The sequence below is a fragment of the Perissodus microlepis genome, chromosome 5 (assembly GCF_051167445.1).
Source record: "Perissodus microlepis isolate ML-2025 ecotype Zambia chromosome 5, ASM5116744v1, whole genome shotgun sequence".
NCBI lineage: Eukaryota > Metazoa > Chordata > Actinopteri > Cichliformes > Cichlidae > Perissodus > Perissodus microlepis.
Window position 1 is genome coordinate 32,738,328 of NC_140465.1, and position 15,741 is coordinate 32,754,068.

A 15,741-nucleotide genomic window follows, 5' to 3' on the forward strand; every position below is an offset into this window, starting at 1 on the left:
AAATCATTTTGAAGTAAAGGAGACCTCATCAAGTTTTCTTGGCATCTCTAGATTGCAAATTGAACACGAGCTGCATGTGCAAACTTTCAGATGAATCCAGTCTATTCTGCGAGGCAGGGAATGTTTACAGCAACTTCCACATTTGCTTCTTTGTATGTGCAATACTTCCTTCCCTTATTCTAATCATACCCGTGTCTTGCAACAAAACCCCACAGCTCAGGTGTTTCCTCTCTGCGCAGCGAAGGTGGCCAGGAAACTGTTCCTATGGACGCGTATGGTTTCTCTTAAACACATCCTCTTTCAGTCCATTGTAATGCAACAGGGACTGCTGAATATATTTGTCTGTTTTATGGAAAATGCGCTCTTTCAGCAAACCCAACTATCTTATCTTTCAGCCTTTATTTGGATATTTCCAGATGGTCGGTCTCTCTTTTGAGCTGCTGTGGACAGTTCTGCTCGCACATAGTAAATGATGGATCCGCGTTTTATCCTGGCTTGAATGAGATTCAGTCCGCCCTGAGAGGCTCGCTCATTGGAGGAAATTGGATGGCCAACGTAAGCGCTCCTCTTGAATGAGAAAATAGCAGCAGGGGGAAAAAAACAGGCTGAGCAACACACACGACACTGACAGCAGCCAAGCAGGGGCCACTGAAAGAAAGAAACCCGGACCCAGTCTGTTGGTGCAGCCACATTATCATTTTTGTATTATTTATTAATTTTTTTGGAGTAAACAGATTTTCGTCATCAGGATTTAAACCACGAGATTCGCGTCATTTTGAGCCGCGCGCGCATTCCTCGGCAGGATCTGCGCCTCTTCAATTGCCAATTGTTTTCTGCTCTTCTTAAAGCGTCTATAGTCATGTTTGAGCAGGGACTGGCGAAGCGGTTCAGCTGAATTCCTGTCTTTCAAGAAAAAAGCAAGAAAGAAAGAAAAATGGAACAGCGGCTCGCCAAACAAGAAAGCAAAAACATGGATGCGTGTCTGAGGCGACTGAAGCAAGAGCTGGTAGGTTCCGTTGTATCTTCTTGTGTTGTTACCCTGGACCGCTGTTTTACTTTATTCGTGTGTATTTTGAGCATTTTTACCGCTTATACGCGTTTTAAATTAAATATTTAACAATTTTCACATTTTAAATTTAGAAATGTCGCTTTATTGCGCGCTATGTGTCCTGAAACATTTCTACATTTCCAAGTCTAATATTCTGGAGTCTAGTTTTCAGCTGAGGGTGCATGTGTGTCTTTTTAAATCGCATTAATCTGTGTGGGCTTAAAGCTCTGAGCACACCAGAGGCATGTGTACACTTCCCTCCTCTCTGTCCACGCATCTGGGACAGATGTTTTAAGCTTAATGAGCTCAAGACGGTTTTTTCTTGTCATAAATACTCTGCGCTGGGTTATGGATTCTTGAAAGAAAGCGATTTAAGGTTCACACTATTCTTGGTGCCTTGTAGTAAATTTAATCATGTGTTGCAACAGACTGTTCGGAGCTCCAGCTCTCACAGGGGAGTGAGTGAAATTGGCAGTCACATTGAGTTTCATCACGTTTCCATGCTCTAAATGAATTTGTTAGACTCCGTTATTTAATATTTTCATGTCTCCTCTCATCTACCATGTTTGATGTGAGTACATTTAGTCTGCCATTTCTTTCCTCTTCTTTGAAATGTAAAAACAAAATCTGTAAGCTTCACCCTCGTGCCCAAAATCATCTGGCAGTGACACACTGTAGACCCATTTTCTGAGGAGCCTTAACTGGCACAGATTTCATTTGGAATCATCTTCAAAGCAGCGACTGATTTTTTCCCCCCTTTTTGTCCAGCCACTGGCCTGCAGAAAGGCCTTGCGTGGCTGCATGTTTTGCAGCTTAATCTGCTCTGTGACTTCATGATTTGCTGCTCCAAATTAGCCACACGTCTGTGAAGTGGCACTTGAGATTTAAGGGGAGTTGACGTTGATGCCAGAAGGACATGTTGTGTTAGGGCTGCCACATCGCAGTTTGGTAACATAATAGAAAAAGTGTCATGCCATGCCGAGGATCAAACAGGAGAACGGGGAGCAGATGCCAGTTAAAAAGCTGAGGCAGTCTCCCCCTGCTCTCAAGACCATGTGGGATGCAATCTGTTGTTCAGAAATAAGGGGTGTCTATGCCAAGGTTGTCACTTTCCTTTCCACTGTGACTGATTTTCATCCAGTGTTCAGTGGAGAGCGGTAAAACCGGCTCTATCAGCAACACAGAGATCACAAACATCTAACAGCCGACTTACAGCTGTGATGCCGAGTCAAGCGTCTCCTGGACATCTCTTGCGAATTTGTGGCTTTGAAGTCAGCAATTTTGGACCATACCAGTTACGCATGTTTTGGAACACTTACTACAAACAGCATGACCTTAAATCATTCCAAAAACCATTTTGCATGATGTTTTGTTTTTTCCTGCTGTGTTTTCATTCATTTCCGTGCAGCATAAAAGCAACAGAACTCAAGCTACACAATCCATCACAATCAACAACAAGTTCGTATTCACATTTGTCATTTGTTTGCAACGCAATGCAGTGCAGACTGATTTAACTCAATTATAACACTATTTACTCAAAAACAGCACAGAAATGTAGCTTTCCAATCAAGCCAGATATCACTTTCACTTAATTATAGCCTCTGTGTTTATGGTATCTATTTTCTGTTGGGAGAAGTTTAGATTTTATCCCAACCATTCAGCAGGGAGTAACTTTTCCATCTTGCCAACATTACGTCCAGTCAGAGCAGAGGCCAGTAGTAATATTTTTTGCAGAGTTTACTTTTATCACATAAGTCAAAGAAATATGCCATTTCTCTTTCTCTGTGTTGGGTTGTGTTTAGCAGTATCAGCCTTTTGTGTCCATTTTACATTTTTTTTTCTTACTTTCCATCTGGAATTGGAAGAAAAAAGTTGGTAAGGAGCACAAATGTCAGTTGTATGAGGGCTGGAACCAGGCTAAGTTTTAAATGTCTGCTAGCTGTATGTCATATCTTATAGATATGAATGAAAATAGGCAAAAGCTGGTAGAAAAATGCATGTAAGAGCTTGAGCTGATTGTGCATGTCTTGAAAAATGGCATGCAGTGAACGTTACTGAATGGAAGGAGCAAAAATAATAGTATAGTCCTTTAAACCTTTACCTGATATATTCTAATACTCCTGACTAAAAAGTTACAATGAAACAAGAAAATCTACATAGTTGAGTTTGTTTGTGTCTGTAGCAACAAAGAAGCCTGAGTGTGGCATTCAAAGGCTATACGAAAGTCACGTGAATGCCAGCATGATTTCAGTGTTTCACGTTAGACACACTGAAACCCAAACCCTGATGTCCTGTCAGCTCTACAACAGGAGTGTGATATGAAAGTGTGGGCACTGTGTCAGCAGTTGAGGGTCTGGGTCCTTGTGGGAGGTACAGACAGGTCACACTTGAAAATTTGACCCTCAAACTTGAAAAGCTCGGGGTCTAATTTCTTCAACTGCTGACCATGTCCATCACAACAAATCCATTAAATATCAAACCTGACAGTCAGGTATATAGCACCATCTGTCTTCCTGTGTGACTCAAACTGAAAACAGTCGTTTAACTTTATTCTTTAAAAGAAATACAAGAGTCCTCTGAAATCCTGAGGATAGACAGTAATGACAACAATGAAATCATTTCAAGCCTATGCATGACTCATGATTGGTGCAGCAAACAGACAGACATGACAAAGAAAACATAAGCTCTTCCTGCCTACTTGATGTTGAAAATGCAAACGGTGACACGTCTTTGACTCACATTGTCTAAATGTAGGGTTCACACCTGGTTAGCAGCATCAGACACTAAAACATAAATCAGAGCGTTTCATATCATCGCCGCTGAAGTCGACTTCACATGCAGCGTGCCCCCTTTTTCTCTTTCACACCTGAGGCGAATTTCAAACATGACTGTCACCTTGGAATTCAACACCAAAGCCAGCAACCATGAAGTCATGAAATCTGAGAGAAATGCACCCGAGTGCCAAGCCTGATGTGTCTTCTGGAAAGTTCTTTGTTACCTTTTGGGCGTTGGAGCTGAAAGCTGTACACAAAGCAGGGTTGTGGCTTAACTTTAAGCCCGTTTGTTTTGTGTCTCCCCCTGTGGCTCCCGTTCTCCAAACTGCCCTTCCTTCCCCTCGGCTAAAATTGGACCAACTCTTGGTGGCAGCTGTGGGGTTTGCGTGGGTGATCATTGTGTTTGAGACTGAGCTACAAACCTTTAACAAAGCCTGTTTATCATTATGACTCTGCACACGTAACTGGCTTTTTCATGGTTCACAGAATGGAAAATGAAATCACTGCCCAAGATATCAGATTTATTTTGGCCTTTTTTTTCTTGGATGCAGAGTGAACAAGTTAAGTTAATGCTGCTGTTGTGACCACACGTGCAATCCTGTTAGTGTAAGATCAAGTCCTGACCTCCTTACCTTATACGTTCACTGGAAACAATGTGTGAGGTATAGATCAGTATTCTCTATGCTCTGACCTTTGCATTACATCTTGTCTGACACTGTTGAAGTTATATTTATAAATTTGTTCTTTTTAAAAATAATAATAATAAATTTTATTTATGAGCGCCTTTCAAGTCACCCAAGGACACTTTACAATAGGATAAAACACTTAGTAAAACAATGGCAGAATAAGAACAATAAAATAAAAGCACAAGATAAAATTAACAAACAGTGGATTCACAATGAATATGCAGATTTGAGTTTTGAGTTGGGATTTAAACTGGGGGAGAGAACCAATGTTTCTTATTTCTGGGGGCAGAGAGTTCCACAGCCTGGGAGCAGAGCAGCTGAAAGCTCTGCTTCCCATGGTGGTGAGGCAGAAGGAAGGTACAGTAAGCTGGATAGAAGAAGAAGAGCGAAGTGAACGGGCAGAACAGGTGGTGGTTAACAGGTCAGAAAGGTAAGGAGGAGCGAGGTTATGAATGGCCTTGAAGGTGAGCAGAAGAAGTTTGAAAATTATCCGGAATTTCACAGGGAGCCAGTGAAGTTCCTGAAGAACAGGGGTGATGTGCTGGTAGGAGGGGGTTCTGGTGATAATGCGAGCAGCAGAGTTCTGAACCAGCTGAAGCTTACGGAGGGATTTTTGGGGGAGACCATGCAAAAGAGAATTTCAGTAGTCAATACGGGAGGTAACAAGACTATGGACAAGAATAGACGTAGACTGGGTGGAAAGAGAAGGAAGCAATCTGTTAATGTTACGTAGATGGAAGTAGGCAGAACGGGTGAGATTATTGATGTGAGATTTATAGGAAAGTGAACTGTCTAGGATGACACCAAGGCTCTTAACCTGAGGAGAAGGGAAAACTGTGGAGTTATCGATGGTGAGTGAGAAATGGTTTGCCTTCAAAAGGTTGGATTTGGTGCCAATAAGGAGGATCTCAGTTTTATCCTCATTGAGCTTTAGAAAATTAGAGGTAAACCAGGATTTTAACTCGGATAGACATTCTGTAAGGGAAGAATGTCTATCGGAGGGAGGAATCAGGTTTGCAAGAGAGATATAACTGGGTGTCATCAGCAAAACAGTGAAACTGAAGATCAAATTTGCGGAAAATGGTACCTAGAGGGAGGATGTATATTATAAAGAGAAGAGGGCCTAAAACTGTATATATGTTATTTTAAAAATAACATATATACAGCACTGAGGGTTCAGAACAAACCACAAATTGAAACATCTATTATCAAACAGCTGTTCATTTTAACAACAGCCGACACCTCAATATTAGAATTTAAGATTTTGTTTTTCTCTGACCTCCAGATAAAAGTAACTCCAATACATTCGCTCATCTTTCAGCCCTGTTTTGATCTTTACCATCTCCTGAGGGATTTGACCTTCCCCTCAGCAGCAATTAGCCTTTCCGTGTTTACTGTCTAGCCAGTAACACTGACAGTCATTCAGTAGAGTAAGTTTATCCAAGGGTTTTGGGTCAAAAGTGGCCAAAAGCTAAAAACAAGATTTAAGAGATACTTCTCTAGATCTTCTTGATGCATGCTCAATAATCCAGGTAAGTAAATCTCCAAAAGTTGATTCTGTTCATCTGGACGTAGCGTTTTGTGGGAGAAATGTTTCGTCACTCATCCAAGTGACTTGGATACGCTACGTCCAGATGAACAGAATCAACTTTTGGAGAATTCTCTAGATCCACTTTCATATTACAGAAGTCGGTCATTATAAGCATTTCCAGTATTTTAAAAATGAAAATACAATATAAAAAATACTGAAGATGAATTCCTTTAAATCAAAAAGGCATTTATGACTTAGCAATCCAATACAGTACAAGTATAAATATCCAAAATGTTTCAAATTCCAAATTGAAAAACTGTAAATAAGCTGCACATTTTAAATGGCTTAAAAAACACTGCATTAAAGGCTTTGCACAGCCATTCACTTTCAGTTGAAAAATGTACTAGATGATGCACACAGAAAAAAAACACATTTATTTTCTTTAGGAAAGGCTTGTGTGATTTAGCGCTCCTTTTGATCTTAGAGGGGGGCTGAGAATTGGATGAGCACTTTCACTGCCCCCACACGAGGTGCTGACGTCAACTCCTGTGCTATCGAGCTTCTACGTGACGATTATTGCTTCCAGTGAGGAGTTCCCGCCAGGACAACAACAGATTGGGTCCCAGACCGTTTCCAGATATCATCTGCCAAAGATGATGATATGGATCCTAATCATCCTACATCTCCCACGGCAGCATAAATGAGCTCAAGCAGGAAACAAGCTATTAAACCACCTCCCTTTTTCTGAAAAGGTCATCAGGGAGTCTTTGTTGGCCAGCAGGACCTACAAACAGTTATATTTGCTCTCGACTGGTTCATTTTAAAAGTTGTGGTTCACCTAGTTCCCCATTTTCATTTACCCCTAAGTGTTGCAGATAGTTTCGTTAAACCATAAAGAGACAGCTCTATTATCTGAGTAGGGAGGAGAAGCAAAACATTTTCCTAAAAATGAGAACATCTTCTAAAATTAAAGTACAAGAAGGCTTTTATGTTTATCATTCACACTTCTTCGTCTCCTGAATGCGACCCGGAGGACATACGGGCCAAACAGAGTCACCATATAACCTTTTTTTTGTCAAAGAGGCATTCATTGCCATGTGCATAGTAATTTATTTCTTTCACTAAATGCTGTGCAGATTTATTGCCCTCTTTATCGTGACCTCGGGGCCATCCACAGCAGTTCAGCCACAGAGACCTTGTGTGTATCCCCCAGACAGAGAACCCATTCCTGTCCTTGACCCACACAGATCACCATTCATATTTAATTAGGGGTGGAGGTGGAGGAAGGGGAGTACACACTATAGATGCTGCTGCTGGTCAGCGCCTTCCAAACAGGAAGACCTTTTGGGTCTGATAACCTTGGCCTCCCCCCTTCAGCTACTAACAAACAACAACAGTGAATAGCCTGCATTTTGTAGGCAGAATAGAGCACTAGTTTGTTTGATTACTTGTTTGGGTTTATTTTCCTCCTAATAATCTGAACACAGCATCCATGCTCTAAAAAAGTACACTGACTTCGTTCTACTGAGGCAAGTCTGGACTTGCGTGGATGTGTGAGCTCAGTGTGTTTGCACAGCGCATTTATTTTTCCCTCCATAACTGACATGAGGTAATACCGAAACCATGATCAAGGCAGAACTTGATCTTGACAGACAGCAGAGCAGGAGCACTGATTTATTTATACTTTGTGGTATTTAATCCACTTGCATGTATATTGAATGGTTTTCTAGAAGCGACTTCACAGTTAGAAAGATCTGACATGTGGCTCTGAAATAAAGAATCACCTATAAACTTCTTTTTAAAGCTCTTAATTAAATAGCCCGCCACTTTTTAATAAGCCTCTATTCAGTATTAATTGAAGGCTGCCAGCCTTTGTTCTTAAACTCTGAAGCATTCAGCCCTTGATTGGCAATTATGTCTCCTTGGCTAACATCACTGCAGCCAGAAGAGAAAGTAGAGGGTTTAGGGGGTTTTGGGGGGGGATTAAATGTTTGTCTTATTTTTTTCAGATTTTTCAAATTCTCAAAGAAGTGCATACTCTCTCGATTAAATAAAGGGAAAAAAGAAGATTTAACCAAACTTCACAAGACTGCATTAATGATTAAAGTGTTTCTGGGCAGTACAACAATTCCCTGCAGCACCAATTTCATCCCAGTTCTCTTGTTAAATTAGATTAGACAGACATTATTTCTCATCTCCGTTTTTGTCCTTAAACCCTTAAGGTGCACATGTAGGTCCTCTCAGGTCTGCCAGGCCCTGGGCTGATTCACACATTGTAAAAGTGAGACATCTTAGGATTTCCGTAACATCTGTGTCTAAACAAGAAACCGCCGCAGGACAACATTTTTAAGTCAGTTTTGGCATTCTGAGTAAGATATCGGATGAGGGATGAAAAGGCTGACATATTTGGGCCACAAAGTTCAGCTTTGAAATGGCAGCGGAGTGCCTGGAGTTAGTTGGCATGTTAAAGGTAGAATAATAGGGTTTGGCTTACTGCTGTTCCCCTGTTTGTTCCCCAGAGCATAGTATGAATTATTAATATTGCCTTAGAATAGAAATGCCAGTAAACAACACTATGTTTTTAAATAACTGTGGGGAGTGTCTGCATTTTAGGGATAATGGAAAAGTTGCACGTGAATGTTAAACTGCCGTGTTTGAGGTTAGCGTGTGTAAACAGGTGCAGCTCTTTGAGTCTGCATACCTAGAAGATGATATTACAAAAGCAAATTTAATACATTAAAGTAATCCTGATCCTGGGATAAACTTTACTGAAGGCTCCAAAAATGCAATGATAAATACATAACTCCCCTTTTGCCTCAAGTCTTGTTGATTTTTCTTGTGTCAGAAAGTAAACCATAATTATGCACCCTTTCCCGGCCTTTCCCAGGACGCAGACAATTACAGCTAATGAAGTCAGCCATATGTGAAAGGCACAAAGACAAGAGACAACCTGATTGTGCTAATTACATGTACCTTCACTTCCTAATTTAGCGAGCCAGCGGGAAGCTCAGAGGCCTGTCATCCCTGCATGTGCATTGATAGGCTTATTATCTGATCTTAGAGGTTATTCACGCCCGCGTGCATCTACTCAGCCATATGTCGTGATAAGCCAAGTGTTTTAATGCAGAGATTTACTGCTGATGGTAAAGGATAGTGTATTGGTGTCAAAGCCAGGTCACTGTGCTTCAAGTGTATGTAGACAGTCCAAATTGGATGAATGACAAACATGTAATAAACCAGTGTTTTCAATGAAGAGATTTTTCTTTTGCTCTTTAAACTTTATGACACTGTGAGCTAATATTTCTATATATTATATATATAGAAATATTATTTTCTTTCTTTTCTATATTAGCAAAGAAAGAAAAGGAAAGTTGGTCTATTTTATATATTCATTAATAATTTAAGAACACAATATGCAGAATAGTTTGCAATAATTAAATCACTGCATCTGTGTGACATATGAAATTTCTCTAAAAATGTTTTGATATGGTTAAATTTTGTAAATTCATTATTGAAGTTGTGCAAGTGCTAAATGAAAGCAGAGCAGATGTTGTCATATTTATAATCCATCCATTCATTTTCTTCTGATTATAGAGGTGGGGTACACCCTGGACAGGTCGCCAATCTGTCGCAGGCTTAACTCAGACTCACATTCACACATTGGTCTAATTTAAAATTACTGGAGGGCTCGGAGAGAACTCGTGGAGACACGAAGGGCCCAGCCAGATGGTAGATTCGAACCCAGCTCCCTCTTACTGTTAGGCAACAGTGCTGACCCCCATGCCACCATGCTGCCGTGCATTTATTCTGTGCATGAAAAATGTCTAGCACATGCACTTTTGGTGAACTTGCTCCGTTTCTGCTTGAGCAGACAGCAAAATTCCTGTGTTGCAGACATTTACAGACATGCAGAAACCATGAACTTCCTTTAAGGGTCTGCATGGTCACTGGAACTCCAAGATGCTGCACTTGGACACAGTGGTGTCTAAGCTAAATGGGGCATGCGGACAGGCGCTCCGTGACAACATGCTGATGTTCAGTAGGTTTAAATGTTAATCGCATTCAAAACGTTTTCTGAAGCTTTTAATTAACAGTGAACATACTCTATAAAGCTGAGGCTGATGTGAACAGCGTGGCATGTTTGGTTATAAAACCAGGGCATATTAAAAATTTGACATGTTGGTAGCTCTGCAAGTAATTAACTTCATCCTGTGAAGTAAATGATGTGCCAGATTTAATGACAATCAATCCAATAGTTGCTGAGACATTTCTCTAAATGTAAACATGGTGCCAGAGGAATGGCCAGGAATTGATGTCACATTCTGGGATGAAGTAGTGGACTAACAAAGTGAGCAACACTATATGCCTTAAAAAAAAGGCAAAACTTTAGCATATTTTGAGCTAGCAATTCTGACTTTTCCATACATTTCACACATTTTTATGCCTCGTGTTTTACTTTTTAAATCAAAATGTTGTCTAAGAATTTGTCACATTTGTCAATTTTCCCACATTAAAAAAACCCTCATATCCCTTCTCACACGGTAATAAGAAGCTTTGATTACGATGCTGTAATGCCAACTGCACTATGCAGCAACTTTTCCCACCCAGGATCAGCATAATCACTGTTCCCTGGAGATCTAAGTATCGCAGCCTAATTTTGTTGCACGTACATCCAACCTCCTGCCCTCTGCATCCCCTTCTTATGTTCTAATGGTGTCATTCATAATTGAATCCATCAACAGTTTTCTCTTCGACATCTAAACATATGGCAAAGGATTCCTCCCCGTTTGCCCCCACCCTTTCCATCTCTGCTCATATGGCTGACTCTCACCACCCCTCTCGCTCTTTTCATTGTTATTCCTTTTCCGCCTGAGTGAGTCCCCCCATCCACCCCCCCTCACACACACACACACTGTATTTGGGGATTATAGTCTAGATGGGCAGTGGTGATTGGCTGTCACACCCAGTGGTGTCCCTCCATTGGAGAGGGATACATATAGAGGCAGTCAGACTGATCCCTTTGAAAGGTGAGAGACAGTGACGGGCTGACTGAGGTGCAGCCAGGAGGATCAAAACCTGCTGCTTTTTTTAAATTTTATTTTAAGGTAAGGTGTAGGTTTTTATTACAGCTGCCTGTTTATTCTCATAGTAGCAATTTATTTTATTTGAAGATTTAAAGTTTAGTTTAAAGGTATTTGTTTTTGTTGGTTGGCTAAGAGCATCCTCTATGGAAGTGTAGTCATGTTCATCTGAAGGTGTGCTCTGCAAGATTTTCACCAAAATTTCCCGTGAACTAATTTTTCAAAATTCCTTGCATGCTTCCTCATGTCTTTTCACAGATGCTTTATTTTTCATTCATCAATCAGTAGCATGTTATGAAATCATAGCAGAGAAACCTATAATATCTAAGACAGTTATTCAGAGGGCATGCAGTGATTCAAGGCTGCAAGTTAAGACACGGGTTAGGGTGCTGGCTCTGGGTTGTGTGGCTGCCTTCAGGAGAAGACAGTTAGTCCAGGTCACGTGACGCAGGCTTTCAAACAGATGAGAACAGGAAGAGAGGCGGAGGAGGTTAAAAGCAGAGAGGATGATTACTGCTGCACAGAGAGTAGAACACACGAATACAATGGGCTCAGAGGAGAAAGCCGATATGATAAATCAAATGAAAGGAAGTAAAAAGGAAATTATAGATGTTTTTTTTAAATGAAAGCAAGTGTGTTCTACAGCTGTCACTAGTTGGATTCTCTCTCATACGCTGGCCATATGGGACCCCAGCCTGTCATCCAAAACTAGGTCACATGACCACATAATTAAACATACCCTAAAACCCACAAGTGAAGAGATAAAAAACAGGCTTAGTACAATAACTTATCTTTTTAATAAGCTTCTTTACCCTGCTCCATTATTCATAAGGGGTCATCGCAGCAGATAGATCCATGTTGAATTTGGCAAATTTTTTACCAGGGATAATAACTGTTAATATTTGCTGGAATGAATGACTATTGTCAGTTGCTCTTGTGCAAGGAGATTTTTTTGTCTGTGTGTGTGAAACACAAATGTAAATGTGAATACCGCTATCAGTCCTTTATCTTTATTTTTCTGTCTGTCTTTCTGCAGTTATCCATGAAAGAAGCTGGAGATGGCCTCCATGCTCAGATGAATTCAATGATGGGAGCCCTTCAGGAACTCAAGCTCCTTCAGGTCCAGACGGCACTAGAAAATCTTGACATTTCAGGGCGGCCTATTAACCGGGGAATGCCCCACACGGCTTCAACTGCTGCTGCTGAACCACCAGCTGCAGCAGCATCAGCTTCAGGAGAGGATCAGAGCTGCTGTTTCAGACAAACCATGTCTGAGGAGCCCAGCCCGAATCACATGCCGAGTTCAAGGCAGTCTTTGGAAAGCAGAAACTCGACTAGTCTATCAGAAAACAGAAGCAGTCTGGAAACCTCATCCTCCTCGTCATCCAGCCTAGAGAGCGAGAGTGAAATAAGTCAAAGAAGTGCACGGAGCTCAAGAAATGCAAGAAGCGAAACTGACCTGGAGTCTATACCGAGAAGGTGGTCAGGATATACTGCCCCTCAAGTGGACTTCTGTGGACCAGTTGTGGGAAATCCTCCACCAGAGACCTACCCTAGCCATCCCCGTCCCCGTCGTGCACAGATAGTGGACCTGCCTGGAATCCTGTACAGTCTCTCAAGAGAGGGTCCTTCCTTAGATAGCGACTACTCCCAAGACAGCACAGATGACGCCAGTGACTGGACTTCTTCGCTCATGAGCCGCTGTCGTAACCGTCAACCATTAGTTCTGGGGGACAATGTATTTGCAGACCTTGTGGGCAACTGGCTAGACCTGCCTGAGGTGGACAAGGAGGAAGGAGAAGAAGAAGAAAGGGCAAAGAGGAGAGAGGAGAGAATGGATGGTGGGACAGAAAGACCAGACACCCCAGCTCACCCTCTACGCCTCAGCCGCTCACAGGAGATCTGCAAAAAGTTCTCATTCACCACAAACATCTTCAAGAAGTTCCTGCGAAGTGTCCGGCCTGACCGGGACAAGCTGCTCAAGGAGAGGCCAGGCTGGGTGGCTCCTGAGCTTCCAGAGGGTGACCTCTATAAAAGGCCGAAAAAATTGCTTCCCAAAAGTTCAAAAGGCAGCTTTTACCTGCCGTTCTGGGCGAATGGACAGCAGGGCAAAAGCAGCACATGTATGCATCTTCCAGAGACAGAGAGGAACCACCACCAACACTTGCACCAGTTTTACCAGCAGCCATTTGCAGGGATTTATTTAGACAGAAGGCAGCCAGAGACTGGTCTGGAGAAAATGCAGCCCTTGTTTGACTACAACACAGCTGTGTGGGTCTGACAGAGAGTCTCTGGCCAACAGACTGACAGTGACGCCAGATTGAGCGTGTGACAGGTGCTGTAGGATTTTGGCTGTGATAAAGGAGCGTGAATGAACGAGAGGCTTGGACACAGTTATCTTCCAAAAATGAACCGCTAAATTCACACCCACATCGTGTTTCTCCTGCGACTGAGAGATTATCAGGGCAACATTTCGTCTGACAATCCAAAAACCCAGACCTCGCTTGATGTGTCCGTGTGAGTGTATGCTGCGATACATCTGAGAAAGAATGAGACTTTTTTAGGGTTTATGCTGCAACTTTTGTATTATTCAAACTCCTTCACACGTGTGCATGTATGACTGGATTTTCATGTTCTCCTAAAAGACGGTACACCATTCTCAGAATGTCACTATCAATTTAAATCTTTTTAATGCAGACTTTTTCCACTTCTGCTCTACAGGACACACTTCTTTGCACTTCTTTGCATCTATAAATAGCAACACCAACTGTTGAATTGCATGGTTACTGTTTTTATAAATGATGCTACAAACAGCTGTTACTGAACGCACTGCCACTATAGAGTCCTCAGCTTCCCTTTTATTTCCAAAACGGCTGTAACAACCTGGAAACTCATGACTACATGAACTCTTCTTGTTCACCTTTGCTCAGGGAGCGAATGCCACACAGGAGAAAGCACTGCCACATTCAGAATGGGTTTCCAGTATATATTTTTTTGTCTTGCTTTAAAAGCATAACAGCAATACGGTGCATGACTAGTTCAAACTTTGTACATTAAACTTTGAGATCTGTCCCTCGTAATCAGAAATGCTGTGGTTGCTGTCATGTTGGAAGCACTCTCTTTAGTTCTCTGCTATGTAGACATGGCAAATGTTGAGTCAACCAAAGTCCTCGTGGGCTGCTATGCAGAGAGAGGAGGGGGTAAAGATGGCACAGCCAACCCCAAGTACTGACTAACTGACAGCCATCTGGTACTCAGACATTATGTAAAGTATGTTCGCCACAAGCTTAAAGATGCAAAATAGGCTTCTTTAATCCCAGAGCTTTGTGAATTAACTGACTGTGTTATATACTGTATATATGCAGGTGAATGCATTACAGGGCTGTAACAGATATAGGACCCATAATCTGTGAAAGGTACAACAAACTGAACAGGCTAAATGTACAGAACATTGTACATATTTGTCATCAAACAGCAGCAATAAGACTCATTTACTGTAATATCCCATCGCATGATTTTCATTATTCTGCGCAGATAAATGTCACCATAACAGCTGATTGTGTAAACATTGCTACAGCTCTTGTACTTAAACTACAAACCAGTGAGGTCATATTTAATCTACATTATTTATTCTATTGTACCATAATAAACAGTTTAAGTATTTTTCATTTCAAGCAGAATCATAACAGTTCAAATCAAACTACAGCTTCCTTCACAAACTCCCTCAGGTCACAGACGACACTGCCCACTCTTGATTCGTGTTTTTTTATTGTTATTATTATTAAGGGACCACTGATATGCAAGGACAATCTGATATTCTTAACTTAATATTAAAGGAAAAAAACATTATTTTCACTCAGTTTTTGATGTGATACCAGACCAATAATCTTAGCCAGCAGGGATTAGGCCTCAGAGGTGGTTTTGAGTGTCTTGGCCGGTTGATCCATATGGTGCTGTCTCTGTTTCAGTAATCAGGTCAATACATATACTGCACAGTCTGAGGGTTCAACACACACAGACAGTTTCTTCTGCCAGAAAGTGCAGTCTGAGATGTCATGACACGTAGTACATATATGTAACTGTAACATTTATTTCTTCCTATTAAAGCTGTCTTCTGAGTGTAATTCTCAGCACTGTTGTTGATATTTTTCATCGAGGTTCTGCGAACCTTCAGTGGTGATCTTGTGTCATGTGCACTGTAAAACTGTCACTGACTCTTTGTAAATTAAATCTGTTTTCAGAATGAAATGCTGCTTTTGTGCATCAGTGTGTTCGTTTGTGCAACATCTTTCTCTACTGTAGAACTGACACGGAAACTAGACATGTTTGGGCAATATAATTACAGTCCATGTAAATCTTTTCTTGTAATGCTAACTAATACATTATGACACAGTAGTTATAATATATTCAAGGAAATTAATGAAAGGGTGTGTCGCAGGAAGAGGAAACAAATGGAAGATTCAAGAGGCATTAATTTGTCCAAAACATAAAGCAAACAGCAGAAATCAAACTAATGAAAGGTAAACATGATCAAGTTTACAGACATTCTGCACAAGAACACTAACCAGCTCGATCTGGAAAGACACAATAGGCAACAATGGAAGCGGAGACAACTTGGAAA

General features: G+C 41.3%; 1 protein-coding gene across 1 annotated transcript; it reads left to right on the forward strand.

Annotated features, from left to right (window-relative positions):
- Positions 1-310: 310 nt before the first annotated feature.
- inka2 (inka box actin regulator 2) lies at positions 311-15,368 on the forward strand. Its single transcript, XM_084929442.1, has 2 exons — positions 311-1,006; positions 12,157-15,368. The coding sequence occupies exons 1-2, from the start codon at positions 935-937 to the stop codon at positions 13,399-13,401; spliced, it is 1,317 nt and encodes a 438-aa protein (XP_084785568.1). The 5' UTR covers positions 311-934; the 3' UTR covers positions 13,402-15,368.
- Positions 15,369-15,741: the final 373 nt, after the last annotated feature.

Coding starts and splice junctions, on each gene's coding strand:
- inka2 (XM_084929442.1), top strand. CDS start 935: ATGGAACAGCGGCTCGCCAAACAAGAAAGCAAAAACATGGATGCGTGT. Junction 1,007..12,156: donor GGCGACTGAAGCAAGAGCTG/GTAGGTTCCGTT, acceptor GTCTTTCTGCAG/TTATCCATGAAAGAAGCTGG.